The sequence below is a fragment of the Gracilinanus agilis genome, chromosome 5, assembly GCF_016433145.1.
Source record: "Gracilinanus agilis isolate LMUSP501 chromosome 5, AgileGrace, whole genome shotgun sequence".
Classification (NCBI taxonomy): Eukaryota; Metazoa; Chordata; class Mammalia; order Didelphimorphia; family Didelphidae; genus Gracilinanus; species Gracilinanus agilis.
Genome location: NC_058134.1, coordinates 160,253,441 through 160,265,957, shown reverse-complemented (window position 1 = coordinate 160,265,957; position 12,517 = coordinate 160,253,441). Strand labels below are relative to the sequence as shown.

At 33.9% G+C, this 12,517-nt stretch overlaps 1 protein-coding gene across 1 annotated transcript in view; it reads left to right on the top strand.

Annotated features, from left to right (window-relative positions):
- The window catches only part of SEMA3C (semaphorin 3C), a 186,775-nt gene that overhangs the window by 173,386 nt on the left and 872 nt on the right, over positions 1-12,517 (top strand). The window contains exons 16-17 of the mRNA XM_044677375.1: positions 7,969-8,036; positions 8,954-9,084. Of these exons, the coding sequence (XP_044533310.1) occupies positions 7,969-8,036; positions 8,954-9,084 (199 nt within the window). The remainder of the gene's footprint in view (positions 1-7,968; positions 8,037-8,953; positions 9,085-12,517) is intronic.

Here is a 12,517-nt window from a genome sequence, read left to right as displayed (position 1 = left end):
AAGGAATAATAAACTGGAGGAGTTCCAGGCGAACTGGAGAGACCTCCGGGAACTGATGCAGAGCGAAAGGAGCAGAGCCAAAAGAACATTGTACACAGAGACTGATATACTGTGGTAAAATTGAATGTAATGGGCTTCTGTACCAGCAGCAATGCAATGACCCAGGACAATTCTGAGGGATTTATGGTAAAGAATGCTACCCACATTCAGAGGAAGGACTGCAGGAGAGGAAACATATAAGATAAACAACTGCTTGAACGCATGGGTCGGGGTGGACATGATTGAGGGTGTGGACTCGAAACTACCACACCAATGCAACCACCAACAATTGGGAAATTGGTCTTGATCAAGGACACATGACAAAACCAGTGGAAAAGTGCGTCGGCCATGGGTGGGGGGAGTGCAGGGGGTGAAGGGGAAAATAGGAGCATGAAACATGTAACCATGTTAAAAATGATTATTAATAAATGTTAAAAAAAATAAAAAAAATGTGCAAACAAAAACACTATATAAGGTCAGGGGAGAGTAATTCTTTGGGTAGTAGAATGGAAAGAGATTTGGCTTTGGAGTCAGAAAACTTCAGTTCAAATCTTGAATCTGCTACTTACTAATTGTATGACTTTGGAGGTACTTCTTCACTCTCCTGATGTTAGAAGAAGAACTACTACCAACACCTATTTTCAGGTTCATTTGGAGCACAAACAAGACACTCATTTGAAAATCACTAAACAAGAAACTAAAGAAGGTTTACTTTGCCTCTAACACAGGAAAAATATTCAACAAGGATATAATAGCACTTAGCTTCTCTTGACACAGATTTTAGTTTTCTCCATCTGGAAACATATCTAGTTAACAGAGTGACTCAGATAATCTTTAGAAACCCATTAAGTCAGGGGGGGCCCCAGCTCCACATGAGTAGGACTTTTTTATTCCCCTAATTAGGAAGCTGCATCCAAGGAAACAGGTGAATGGAACAAGGACACTTTTGTTGCCTTTTAGGAAAAATTAATCCCAACAAAAGGGGAATAGACCAATGGTCCTATCTCAATTGGTCTCAGTTTTCTTATATAACTTCCCAGGTCCCTTTCAATTTTAAATTCTGTGTTCTTATGATTATGTGGATTGGTGAAGCCTTTCTGGAGAAGTTAACTTTTAAAATTGGTTTTAAAGGATGAGTACAAATCATCATGTTCCAGAAACAGCATAAGCTAAAGCATGATATCAAGAAAATGCAAAGTAACTGAGTTTACATGAGCAAAGTATACATAAAGGAATATTGGGCAGGGCTGAGGGGGAAAAATCACGAGATTAAAAAAATAAAAATTATAGCACACTACTAGAGAGATGGAATAATGGTAGTAATGGAGGGGGATTACATAGTTGGCAGAGCTCGGAGAAAAGGAACTTGGAGAGTTCATCTGCACCCAAGATCTAAAAGGAGTAAGCCATGCCCGTGTTTTGGAAGGTGCCAGCAGGAAATGTGACTGCCAGGTACATGAGATGTGAGGTATGGAGCACAGTGCTATTATGTGCCCTTGACAAATTTTCTAAAGATAGCAGCAGCGAACCACAAAACATGTGATAGGAGAATTCACAGTTTAAAAACTTTAATATTCTCATGTAGATTTTCAATTCTGTTAAAGATAAAGGCAAAACTTTTTTTGGTCAGGTTCTTTTCTTTTTAAAAATAGAACAGTATATATTTATATGTAGCTATGCAGCAATGTCTAGACAGTTTTTAAAGTATTTGCTACATTGGGCCAATTTCAAAGTGCAACTTTTTTTCTAGATAGGCATTTGAGCGCTTATGCAATCAAGCATCACTTTATTTTTTTCTGTTTTATGATAATATTCCTCTTCATACATTCTATGTTATAACAAATTGAACTAGTCACTTCCTCCTCTGTGGTCCTCTGTGTTTTCTTTCTCATTGACTTTGCTCACACTGCTATCTATATCTACAGTACCTTCCCAACATCTCTCCTCAATTTCTGCTATTTTCTGCTGCTTAGCTTCACTCTTTGTTTTGGGAAGAAGGGGACAATAAAAAAAAGTTAAAGAATCCAAATGAAGAGAGGTTTGGTCATTATTTAGCTGCTCTTGATGAACTTAGTCCACCAAGCCACGATAAACTATATTTTCCACTACTAAACAAATTGCCACATCTTATGTCTAAGTAATTGAAGGTATTTCAAGGTTTGATTGTCATATAATACAGAGATTAATTATACCTGTTCTGTTTGGCCACAGAAAGCAGAACTAGAAATTATAGGAGGAATTGAAGTGGAGCCTATTTAAGATTGACATAATTAGGGAGTTGCTAACAGTTTGAGCTATCTAAAAATAAAATTTAAGTGGTCCTTAAAAAGACAATAGAAAACTATTCATCGATTATACTGTGGAAGAAATTCTTAGTACTATACAAATTATCCCAGAAGCTCCCTTTCAGCTTCTAGAAATCTTGGATACCAGTTTAATTTTCAGTCATTATTTTGCAATAACCACCAAGAAATTTTACTTGATTTTTCCAAAATGGATAATGACCTTTTCTTATCAGACCATGACTACACAGAACTATGAATATGTTATAGAAGTAGAACATGGCTAGGCAAAGAAACTAACATCAGAAGCATTTAAGAAACACAGGAATGCTCAAACAAGACAAGTTAAAGCACCAAAAAAGCACCCCAAACTTGTTTTGTTTAACAAATTTTTGCTAAATGAAGCTTTTTGTTCTTGAGCACCTTAGGGTTACCTATATGACCCCATCCAATGAGAATACTCTGACTTAAAATGCCTCAGCTGGGGAAAGACTGGTTTTCCTATATTATAAGAAGTTGATCTTCTGACCAGGTATCTTCTGCAATGATAACCAAGGACAATTGAGTAACCAGGTGGGAGGTTTACCTTTCCCATATGTTTATTTGAGGTTAACTCTGTGTTAGAAGTGCTTGATCCAATGGAAGATACTCCAGTCATTTTATGATAAGTGTTCATCTTTGGTAGCCCAAGTTAAGATATTGGGAACAAAAAAAAAACATGATGCATCCACTCTCAAATCAAATAACTGAATACTTCTCAGTATTTTCAACCAAACCTAAAGTCAAATACCAACCATCTGATTCTTCAGATATAAAAAGGATGATGTTACTATTTAAACTTTCTGCCCTAATATTTGTGAAATTTTCCAGCTGGAAACACCAAGGAATCTCAAATATCTCAATATAAGTCTTTAATCTGTAACTAGGAATCAATATTAAAGCAGCTTAAAACATGAAAAAAAATTATTTTCTAGGCATGAAATTATCTCTGCTATGTTAGGCAAAGGCTAATCTTTCACATTTACCTATTGCCCTTGTTTTTTTAGATGACTGCTTATATGATCCTTCTCTCAATCTCTCTCTCTCTTAGAACATATCTTATTCCTCCATTCTTCTCTTGCTTCAGGACATTTTCTGTAGACAGCAAATGGTTTATTTTCAAAACTTAGAGTTTATTTTTGAAGTAAAGTTTTATGTTACATGAAGACTGCCCTCTCGTGTTTGAGATTTTTCTTTTGTGAGTTTAAAAATTTATCTTGGAATGTGAATTTGCTTTTGTTTGCCCAGGTGGTCTTTCTCTTATTATTATCTCTTTCCCTTTTGAGACAGGGACTTATCTAGAGATTCCAAGTTTTTCTCCAAAATAATTGTTGTCCTAATCACATCTATCTTGATACATTAAAAAGTCAAATTACATGTTTTCTCTTGATAGGACCTCCATATTAGGAACAAATTGGTCTAGGATGTAGCAAAAAAATATATATATATATAATAAAATAAAATAAAATAAAGGTGATGAATGCTCAGTTAGAAACAAAGCATGAGTTACTTGTTAAACTATCTTAAAATCTTAAAGAGAATGATCCTTCACAGATACCATCTTTGCCTAGCATCTTTGAGTTTCCTTTAAGCATTTATAAAAGACAAATATTATTTTGACAAGATAAAAATCTCAAGGAGGTATTAACAATATTTTATTTTCTCATATGGAGAATATATGAAAGTTACCAAAAAGTGGCCATAGAAACATAATTTTACAAACTGAAACGGAGAAAGTGTGGTGTTAATTACATTCTCTGAAGTGAAAAATTTTAAAGTGTTTATATGTATACATATATGGGTATTATACATTACAGGGAATATCAACAACTACCAATCTATTATGCCCATGTTCTCATTTACTTAAAATTACATGCAATGCAGATATCTTCTAAGAGGTTGTTATTAGGAAATAGTTAAGATAGTGCAAATAATACTCTCCCAGTAGATTACATATATAATGTTCATCTACCAATAAATGTTGATTAAGTATTTAGTATTTGCCAAGCACTGATGCAAAAATGGGAAAAGTTGGGTGCTTGGTCTGAAAGTGCTTGCTTTTGAATAAGGAAGACTACAGTGGCTATGCATATATAACATAAGGAAACTAGATGGTGCAGGGGATAAAGTGCCAGTCCTGGAATCAGGAATACCTGATCAAAATCTGACCTCAGACTCATACTAGGCATATGACCCTGGACAAATCACTAAACCCTGTTTGTCTCAATTTCCTCATCTATCAAAACAGGTGGAGAATAAAATGGCAAAACCCTCCAGTATCTTTGCCAAGAAAATTCCAAATGAGGTCACAAAGAATCAGAACTGATAAACAATAATATAACACATATACAGTGTATAGAGGAGTTAATTTGAGAAGAAAGGCTTCTAATACTAAGATAAAACATGGAATTGATGTGGGATTTGAAGAAAGCCAGAAGATCCAAGAGATAGAGTTAAGGAGGGAACTTATATGGAGCACTAAATTTTATGGAACAGTGAGGTGGCATGGTTAGACCTGACTGAGCTTCAGGAAAATTGTTATCTAAATGAAAGATGGAATGAGAAGAAACAAGAGAAAAAGAAGGGGGAGAGAGGGAGATACAGACAGACAAACAGACAAGAGACAGAGAGAGAGGAAGAGGAAGAGTCAGAAAGAGGGAGGGAAGAAAGGGAGAGAGAGAGAGAGAGAGAGAGAGAACAATTAGAAAGATATTTGAATAGAAAAGCACAGAGTAATGAGGACCTGCACCAAGTGTGAGTGGAGAGGGGCTGATAAGAGAGATGTTATGAAGGTAAAAAATAGGAGATTTGACAAGAGATTCTATATAGGAAGTTAGTGAGTGTGAGAGAGGAGTGGAGGCTAACACTGAAGTTGAAAGCCTTGGTGACGGAGAGGATGGTTATTCCCTCGAGAATAAATAGGAAAGCTCTTAAGAGGGGAACGTTTGCAGTAAAAAGAAAATGTGTTCTCCTTTGGACATGTTGATGTCCGCCATGACACCCAATTTAACATGTGTACATCCAAAAATCTGTTGGTGATATGGGATTAGATTTTTATGGGAGATAAGAGTTAGATACATAGATAAAGGAATGGTGTGTATAGAAATGATGCTCATAGTAATAGAAATGATGAGCATCCAAGAAAAAGTGAAGAGAACAAAAGGTAGTGTTTTGAAGGACTCTCATAATTAGTGGTATAATCAGAAGGAAGCTCCAGAAAACGAGACAGAAAAAAACAGTCCAAAGGGCAGGAAGAGAACTAAGAGTGAGCAGTGTCTGACCTACAGAGAATAGAAAGAATCCAAACTAAATTGAGCAACTGTGTCAAAAATTATAAAAGTTTAAAAAATGAGGACTGAAATTTAGCAATTGCTAGATATTTGGTAACTGTTGAGAAGGCAGGTTCAGTCAAATGTGAGTTTGGAAGCCAGACTATAATGTTTAGAAGCAAGTGAGAGGCAGTAAGGGAAAGCATTTGATATAAACAACTTTCTCAAAAAGTTTATCTTAGTATTAGAAGAGAGTCAAATAGGATAGTTTACAAGGATTGTAAAATCAAATGAGAATTGTTTTAAAGATAAGACAATATAGGATTTCTTTTAGGTCAGAGAAACAGCTGATAGTGAGCAAGTGAAGATTAAAGAGAGATGAGAAATGATAAAAGATGGTAATCTACTCCCATCAGAGAGGGTGGGGATGGAGGGATGTAGGATCCACATAAAAAGGTTGGCTTTCTTATTGAAAATTGTTCCAACAGGTAATCTGGGGAGAAAATTAACTCAAAAAAAGAAAGAAATATTTTCTTTCCCAAAAAGAAGAAAGATGGAGATGAAGGAGGAAAGATAGTGAAATTGCCTAAGTGCCTTAAGATGAATAGGGGAAAATAGAAAAAATTGATTAAAAGTTATAAAGAATATACTATATGTAAAATAAAAATAAATACTGGAAAGCAATATCTAAGCTATATGACACTATATTGTGGAAATTTGTAAATTAGAAAACGTCAGGGTTCAGGCCCATCCCAGCTTGGCCAAAAACCCAGAGCTCATTTGTCAACTGGTATAAATAAAGTCAAATTTACTCCCCACCCCCTTAAAATGGAGGTGGTCTTGTGAATATTTCTTCTCTTTTTTTTTTCTTTTAGTAGGTTTCGTTCTTTAAGAAGGCCAGGTCTTTTATTTAGCTCTGTGAAGTAATCTTCCATTCTATAAATGGTGAAAATAAAGATCACCAAATTCACAGTAGCTTCAAAGCCAACTGAGATATCAAAATGTCTGGACACATTCCAGGATGCTGATATGCTAGAGACATGCATAAAATTTCCATTGGCAAGACACTTCAAGATATTTTCTTCCATATTTTACTCACAAATTGATTATTGAGTCTCATTTACAGTTATTCCATCAATAATTGGGATTACTCCTCACAATTTATCACCAAAATCCTGATTAATAAGATTACATGCGAAGACTATACAGTTATATAGAGGTATAAAATAATGAATATTAACTGAAATTCCTTAATTAGATTTTTTTACATATGCCACTATCCCTACTGTTGAGAGTATTAAAAAATTAATAGAGCACTGGCTGTCTTGAATGCTCTAAAAAGTATTTACAAACTCTACATCAAAATTCTTCAGATGCTTTAAAGATAGAAAAAGAAATAGCCTTGTTTCACTGATAATAAACTTCAGGGAAAACATAAAATGGATAAATAAGACATATAGACAATGAATATGGCTCAGAATTAAATAGAAGAGGCTGGGTCACCTTTGGAAAACTGCAAAGATCTTTTTTTAACGACCACAAAGATATCCCAGAAACAAAGGTTCATATCTTTAGTATCACTGATTCTACCAGTGTTTCATATGGCTGCGAGACTTTGTATATGACAATCTCCAAAGAACTGAAAACAATTTTTAACCAAAAGAAATGAAGAGGGACATGGTGAGTTTGAAAAGGCTGTATCATATAACAAGTAGACCATAGTGCCACCTAGCATATAGTAAGTACATAATAAATACCTTTTAATTTTCATTCAAAACTGAACAATAACAACCCAATAAATGCTGGGAGTTGTGCTAACTAGAAGATGAGCTTCCTCTTTATACCTTAAGTCGCTTTCTCAGGCTGATGCTTCCGATGACTGCTCATGCCCTGGGCACAAGGTTATGGTTTAGTTGCTTCAGACAAAATAGCTTATGGTTCATAAGAGTGTTATGGCCATTTAGTCTATATTTACGTGATGTTTGACCAAGTGCTTTCAAGCATTTCTCATATGATCTCCCTTATCTCATATGATCACCCTTACCACACTACTGAGGCAGTTAAATAGGTATTGTTAGCTCCATTTCTCAGATAAGGAAAGTGAAACTCAAAAAGGTCTATTGATATCCTCCTCTCAAACAATGGTTCTGAGGCCAAATCAGTCAAATAATCTGACTTTTAACTACAGTGTTCTTTTCCTTACCTCACATAGCCTATAGAACCAAATGATGGTGGTACCATTTGAAATAAAATTAAATACCTTGGGCAATAGTATTTGGCAAATACATTTGGGAAAAATTTAGTATTAATCATTCTCTTAAATTCTTCTAAACCCTCAGGCGGAGTCGCAGACAAGATGTGAGACATGGTAATCCAATGACTCAGTGCAGAGGATTTAATCTAAAAGGTACGTTAACTGAAAAATAGTCATTTTGTGTAAAGAGATTACTTGCCTTTGACTATCAGCTATTATTCCTGTGGTTTTGTGACAGCATATCATAAAATGCAAATAAGTCATTTTCAAGGGTCTTTTAAAATGTCATTTCAAGTACTTTACTAGGAAATATATGTGTATTATTACCATAACAATATCATTATTATTATTATTAAATAAATGTATGTTAATATAAGACTTCAGGTACTTTCCCCCAATGGTTTTTACCCATCATGGAATTTGACCTTTATTCAACAGAGCTTGTCTTTGCATTCCTGCGTATCTCTATAATTAAATTTGGTTTTCATAGAATAAATTTGATCTAATATAATAAATAATTAAATCAGGTTTTTTTTTTTAATTTTTAGTCCGGCCTTTTTTTCTCTATATTTGAATTTAAAAAAAAAACTTTTGAACATTTATTTTTCAAAATTTCTAATTCATTTGTGATCTGCTCATGTCACTAATGTGATAGAAGCCATAGCTAGATTATCTTTTTATCGGCATAGTTCAGAGCATTCCTTTGAATATTCACACATCAAAATTATAATTTAAAAATAGAAAGTAGTTTAAGACTATGTATCTAATATGACGCTTAGAAAAGAAGTTAATGAAAAGTTGCCAGAGTAGTGAATATGACACCTTATTCATTGTCTTCCCCAACATAACATTTTCAGAAATTGCAGGTTATTTTCCCATTTGGACTAAGGACAAAAAAAATGCTTATATTAATGGTCTCATATGTGTGAAATCAGTTGGTCAGAGATTTTTATGAAAGGAATTCTATAATGGGTCTTAATTTTCAGGAGATATACATTTCCCTTTTAAATATAGCACATGGGGGATAAAAAGATTCTAAATAACTTGGCTTCCATTCTTTTGCTTCACAGCATATAGAAATGCAGCTGAGATTATTCAGTATGGAGTAAAAAATAACACCACTTTCCTTGAGTGCACTCCCAAGTCTCCACAGGCATCTATCAAATGGCTGTTACAGAAAGACAAAGACAGAAGGAAAGAGGTGAGTGATGCAGTTCAGTAGCAATCAATCAATGCTCATGAAAAGGCTCTAAATCACCAAGTGGGTCAGCATGCTTCAAATCAAACCAGCTAAGCACAGCATACGGACATCCTTTTATACCATCAGGATGACAGGTGCCAAGTTCTTTAAAATCAGATGCCCTAAAAGCTGATAGATTAATTAGATAACCTCTCTGCCTGCTTACCTCTATCATGAAGTTACTGGAACAAGAGCTTTGGCTGTCGGAATGTGGCATTGATGGGAGGGTGCATATGTAAAAGAAATAGTCTGTGTGCCATTCCAAAAACTAAATGTGATAGAGTGGGGAATGTAAAGGGAACTTAAATCATTTTTGTTTTCATTTATAAGTGAAAAATTACTGTAAACTATGAAATTTTGTGGCAAAAAGAAAACAAACAAACAAGCAAAAACATGTTGCAGATGCCATACTATCATTTTCCATTGCCATGTGTCTACTGTGTTCAAGTTTCAGTTTCAGGTTCAGGTTAGAGAGATTGTAGAGAGAATGTGACACAAATTTGCCAGAGTAACCAAGAACCTTTCTGCACCTTCTCTAATTTTATCTCTTTTTGTAAATTATCATAGAATTTATTTTTAGCTTACAAGGTGATTTTGTCCTTAATCCTCTATCAGGAACCTTCATAGTGGATCCAAAATTTTTTTATCTATTTCTTTGGTTGTTTTGCTCATTGTATAGAATTGTCCTTTGTCCTGAGGCCCAATATGAGAGATTAAAAAAATTCCTACATAAACATGTAGCTGGAATTCCATTCATTTTGTGGCCTAGCCAAGACTTTAGGCACACTAATGTGGCCCTAATCCATAGTTCTTTGAGAATTCGGTAACTCCTTGATTATATTTTTTAAAGAATTTCTGACTAAGGAAGAAAGAAAAGTTTAATTTTACAAGGCTAAGAGAGTAAAAAAATAAATAATTTTTTCTTCCTTAGTAACAAATTATGTATCCAACTGTGAATCAGTACTCATAGAATTTTCTTTGATTGTGATGAATGTTTTAAAATATTTAGAATTGATTACCTACTGTAGACATTGAATAAAAATTAGAAAGAAGATATATAATAAATTTAATCTGTGTCCTTGAAGTTCCTTATTTCTTTGCTTTAGAAATACTATGGGATCACAGAGTCTTCCTATTTCTCCTTATTTCATTTAGTGAGGTTCTATTACTTTCTTCTCCACAATAAATTTATTTTTAATTCTTTGTTTTCTCCTTTCCTACCCCTTTTAATGCCACAATTAGATACCAATAATCCCCATCGAGAGCCACCCCTTATAGCAAAATAAAAGGATAAAAAAAAAAACAAATAAACATCCATACATCATCTGATATTGTGTGTAACATTCTACACTTATAAGCTCCCTACTTTAAATAGAAAATTATAGAGTTTCAGGATAAAGCATTATAGTTAAAATAGTTTGCTTTCTGCTTTGGAGAGACTACTATTTGCATTTCATTTCAATGTAGTTAGACTGAAAATGTTCAAATAGATTTATCTTTTATTTTTGCCATGAGCTACTAAGTCTAATTCGGAAACTCCCATAAGTTCCCTCGCATTCTCTAGAGGAGCAATCCATTGTTAATGTGTGGTTTTTGAAACATATAAGCTTGTAAATCAATGTTAAACTATATTTTACCTGAAAGAATGAATCTTTTATTACTTTGCTTCCTAATTGCTTTTCAGACAGAGTAAAATAGGATTTACTATTTGTTGAACTCCAGTCTCTCATTAATTTTACTCATTCACTCACTCTAAATTCTTCACAATCTTTTCCTTACTCATGTATTTTACCTAAACTAAAGTACTACCCAGAGAAAGTCCCAAGAGATGTAAGGTTGTAAAACACTTTAAGTGGAGGGAATGCTATTCATTTTCTCTGTGTCCCCATTAACCAAAAAAAAAAGTTCTTATCTGAAATATTTTGAGGACTACATCAGTCTCTTTGCAAATCATATCAATGTTCATTCTCTTCATTCATTACAATAGTGCGCTCTAAAACATCTTCCTTTTACTTATATGAAAGGTTCACTTAAATTGTGAGTGGATTCTTACTGACTTCTTAAATAAAATTTAACTATGCATTGAAATTTAACTTCAAAAAATATCTCACTTTTACTTCTATCAACTTCTAGCCCTTGTTCTTATTGGTCCTGCTTTCCCCCTTTCTCCTTTATTGCTAATGTTTTATACATTTCTACAGAAATTTTTCTTTTTCCTCTAACACTAAGTAAAGATACAGCTATACTCTGAAACCAATGAATTTTATCAATTCAGTAACATTATTTATAAGCATCTACTAGTCTGCTATGTGCATAGCATTACATCGGACCCAGGGATACAAAGCAAAAGAACATGATGACCAGGGATCATGCTCTTGAGGAGATTACATATAATTTCATATTTTGAATAGCCAATAAACATTTATAAAGCATTCTAGGCACTGTGCTAAGCGAAGAAGATAAAAAGAAAAATACAGTCTTCACTTTCAATGATTTTACAATCTAACGGGGGAAGACAAGATACAAAAGGAAGATGAAAATTAAGGTAGAAAGAGTGAGATAGGAGGAAAGGTACCCGAGGCAGAGACATAATGGAGAACTCGGGGAAAGCCCAGAATGTTATAACTAGGCAAGTAATTATATGTATAAGCTGAATTGCCTCCTAAAATGGAGATTTTGAAATTCATTCCATCTTCCAATCAGAGGCAGTGATAAAGTGAAGTACCAAGCCTATGAGATCTTGCACACCTTCATAAGATATTCTCTATAATATGCTATATGCATCATGGTAGAGACTTTGTTGAAGTCCCAGAGTAATCCAGCCACTGGCTAATTCATTCATCTATTCCTTAAATGAATATTAAGCAACACAGGGCAAAGTAAAAACCTTTTTATTTTCAAAAGTGAGTTAATCTGGGAGTCAAGAAGATCTTGATTCAAGTTCTGCCTCTGATAGTAGTTTGGCAAATATATATGGATAGATCAATAGATGTATAAATAGATGAGTGATAAATAATACTTATTATATATTATGTATTAATGTTAGGCAAAAAGTAAATGCTTAGAATTTTGCCTTTCATAGTGTAAGTAACCCTTACCACAAACACAATGATCTCCAGAAAATTAATTTTCAAGTTATCTTTAGCTCTTTAATTTTAAATTATAACCAGGATTAAAACTACAAAACTTCTCCCATGTTGAAAAGTATTTCTTTTTCATTAGATTATTGTCATATTTGTGAGTGAAATATGATTTATTACCATTCCTGACCTCAGCCTTTTGGCTATTTGTCTGTCTGTATCACTGAGAGGAGATAGTACATAGTCTAACAACGTGACTCTTTACTAATGAGTCTTTAAAAAATTGATAATAGAAGAGATTAGAACTCTTTACA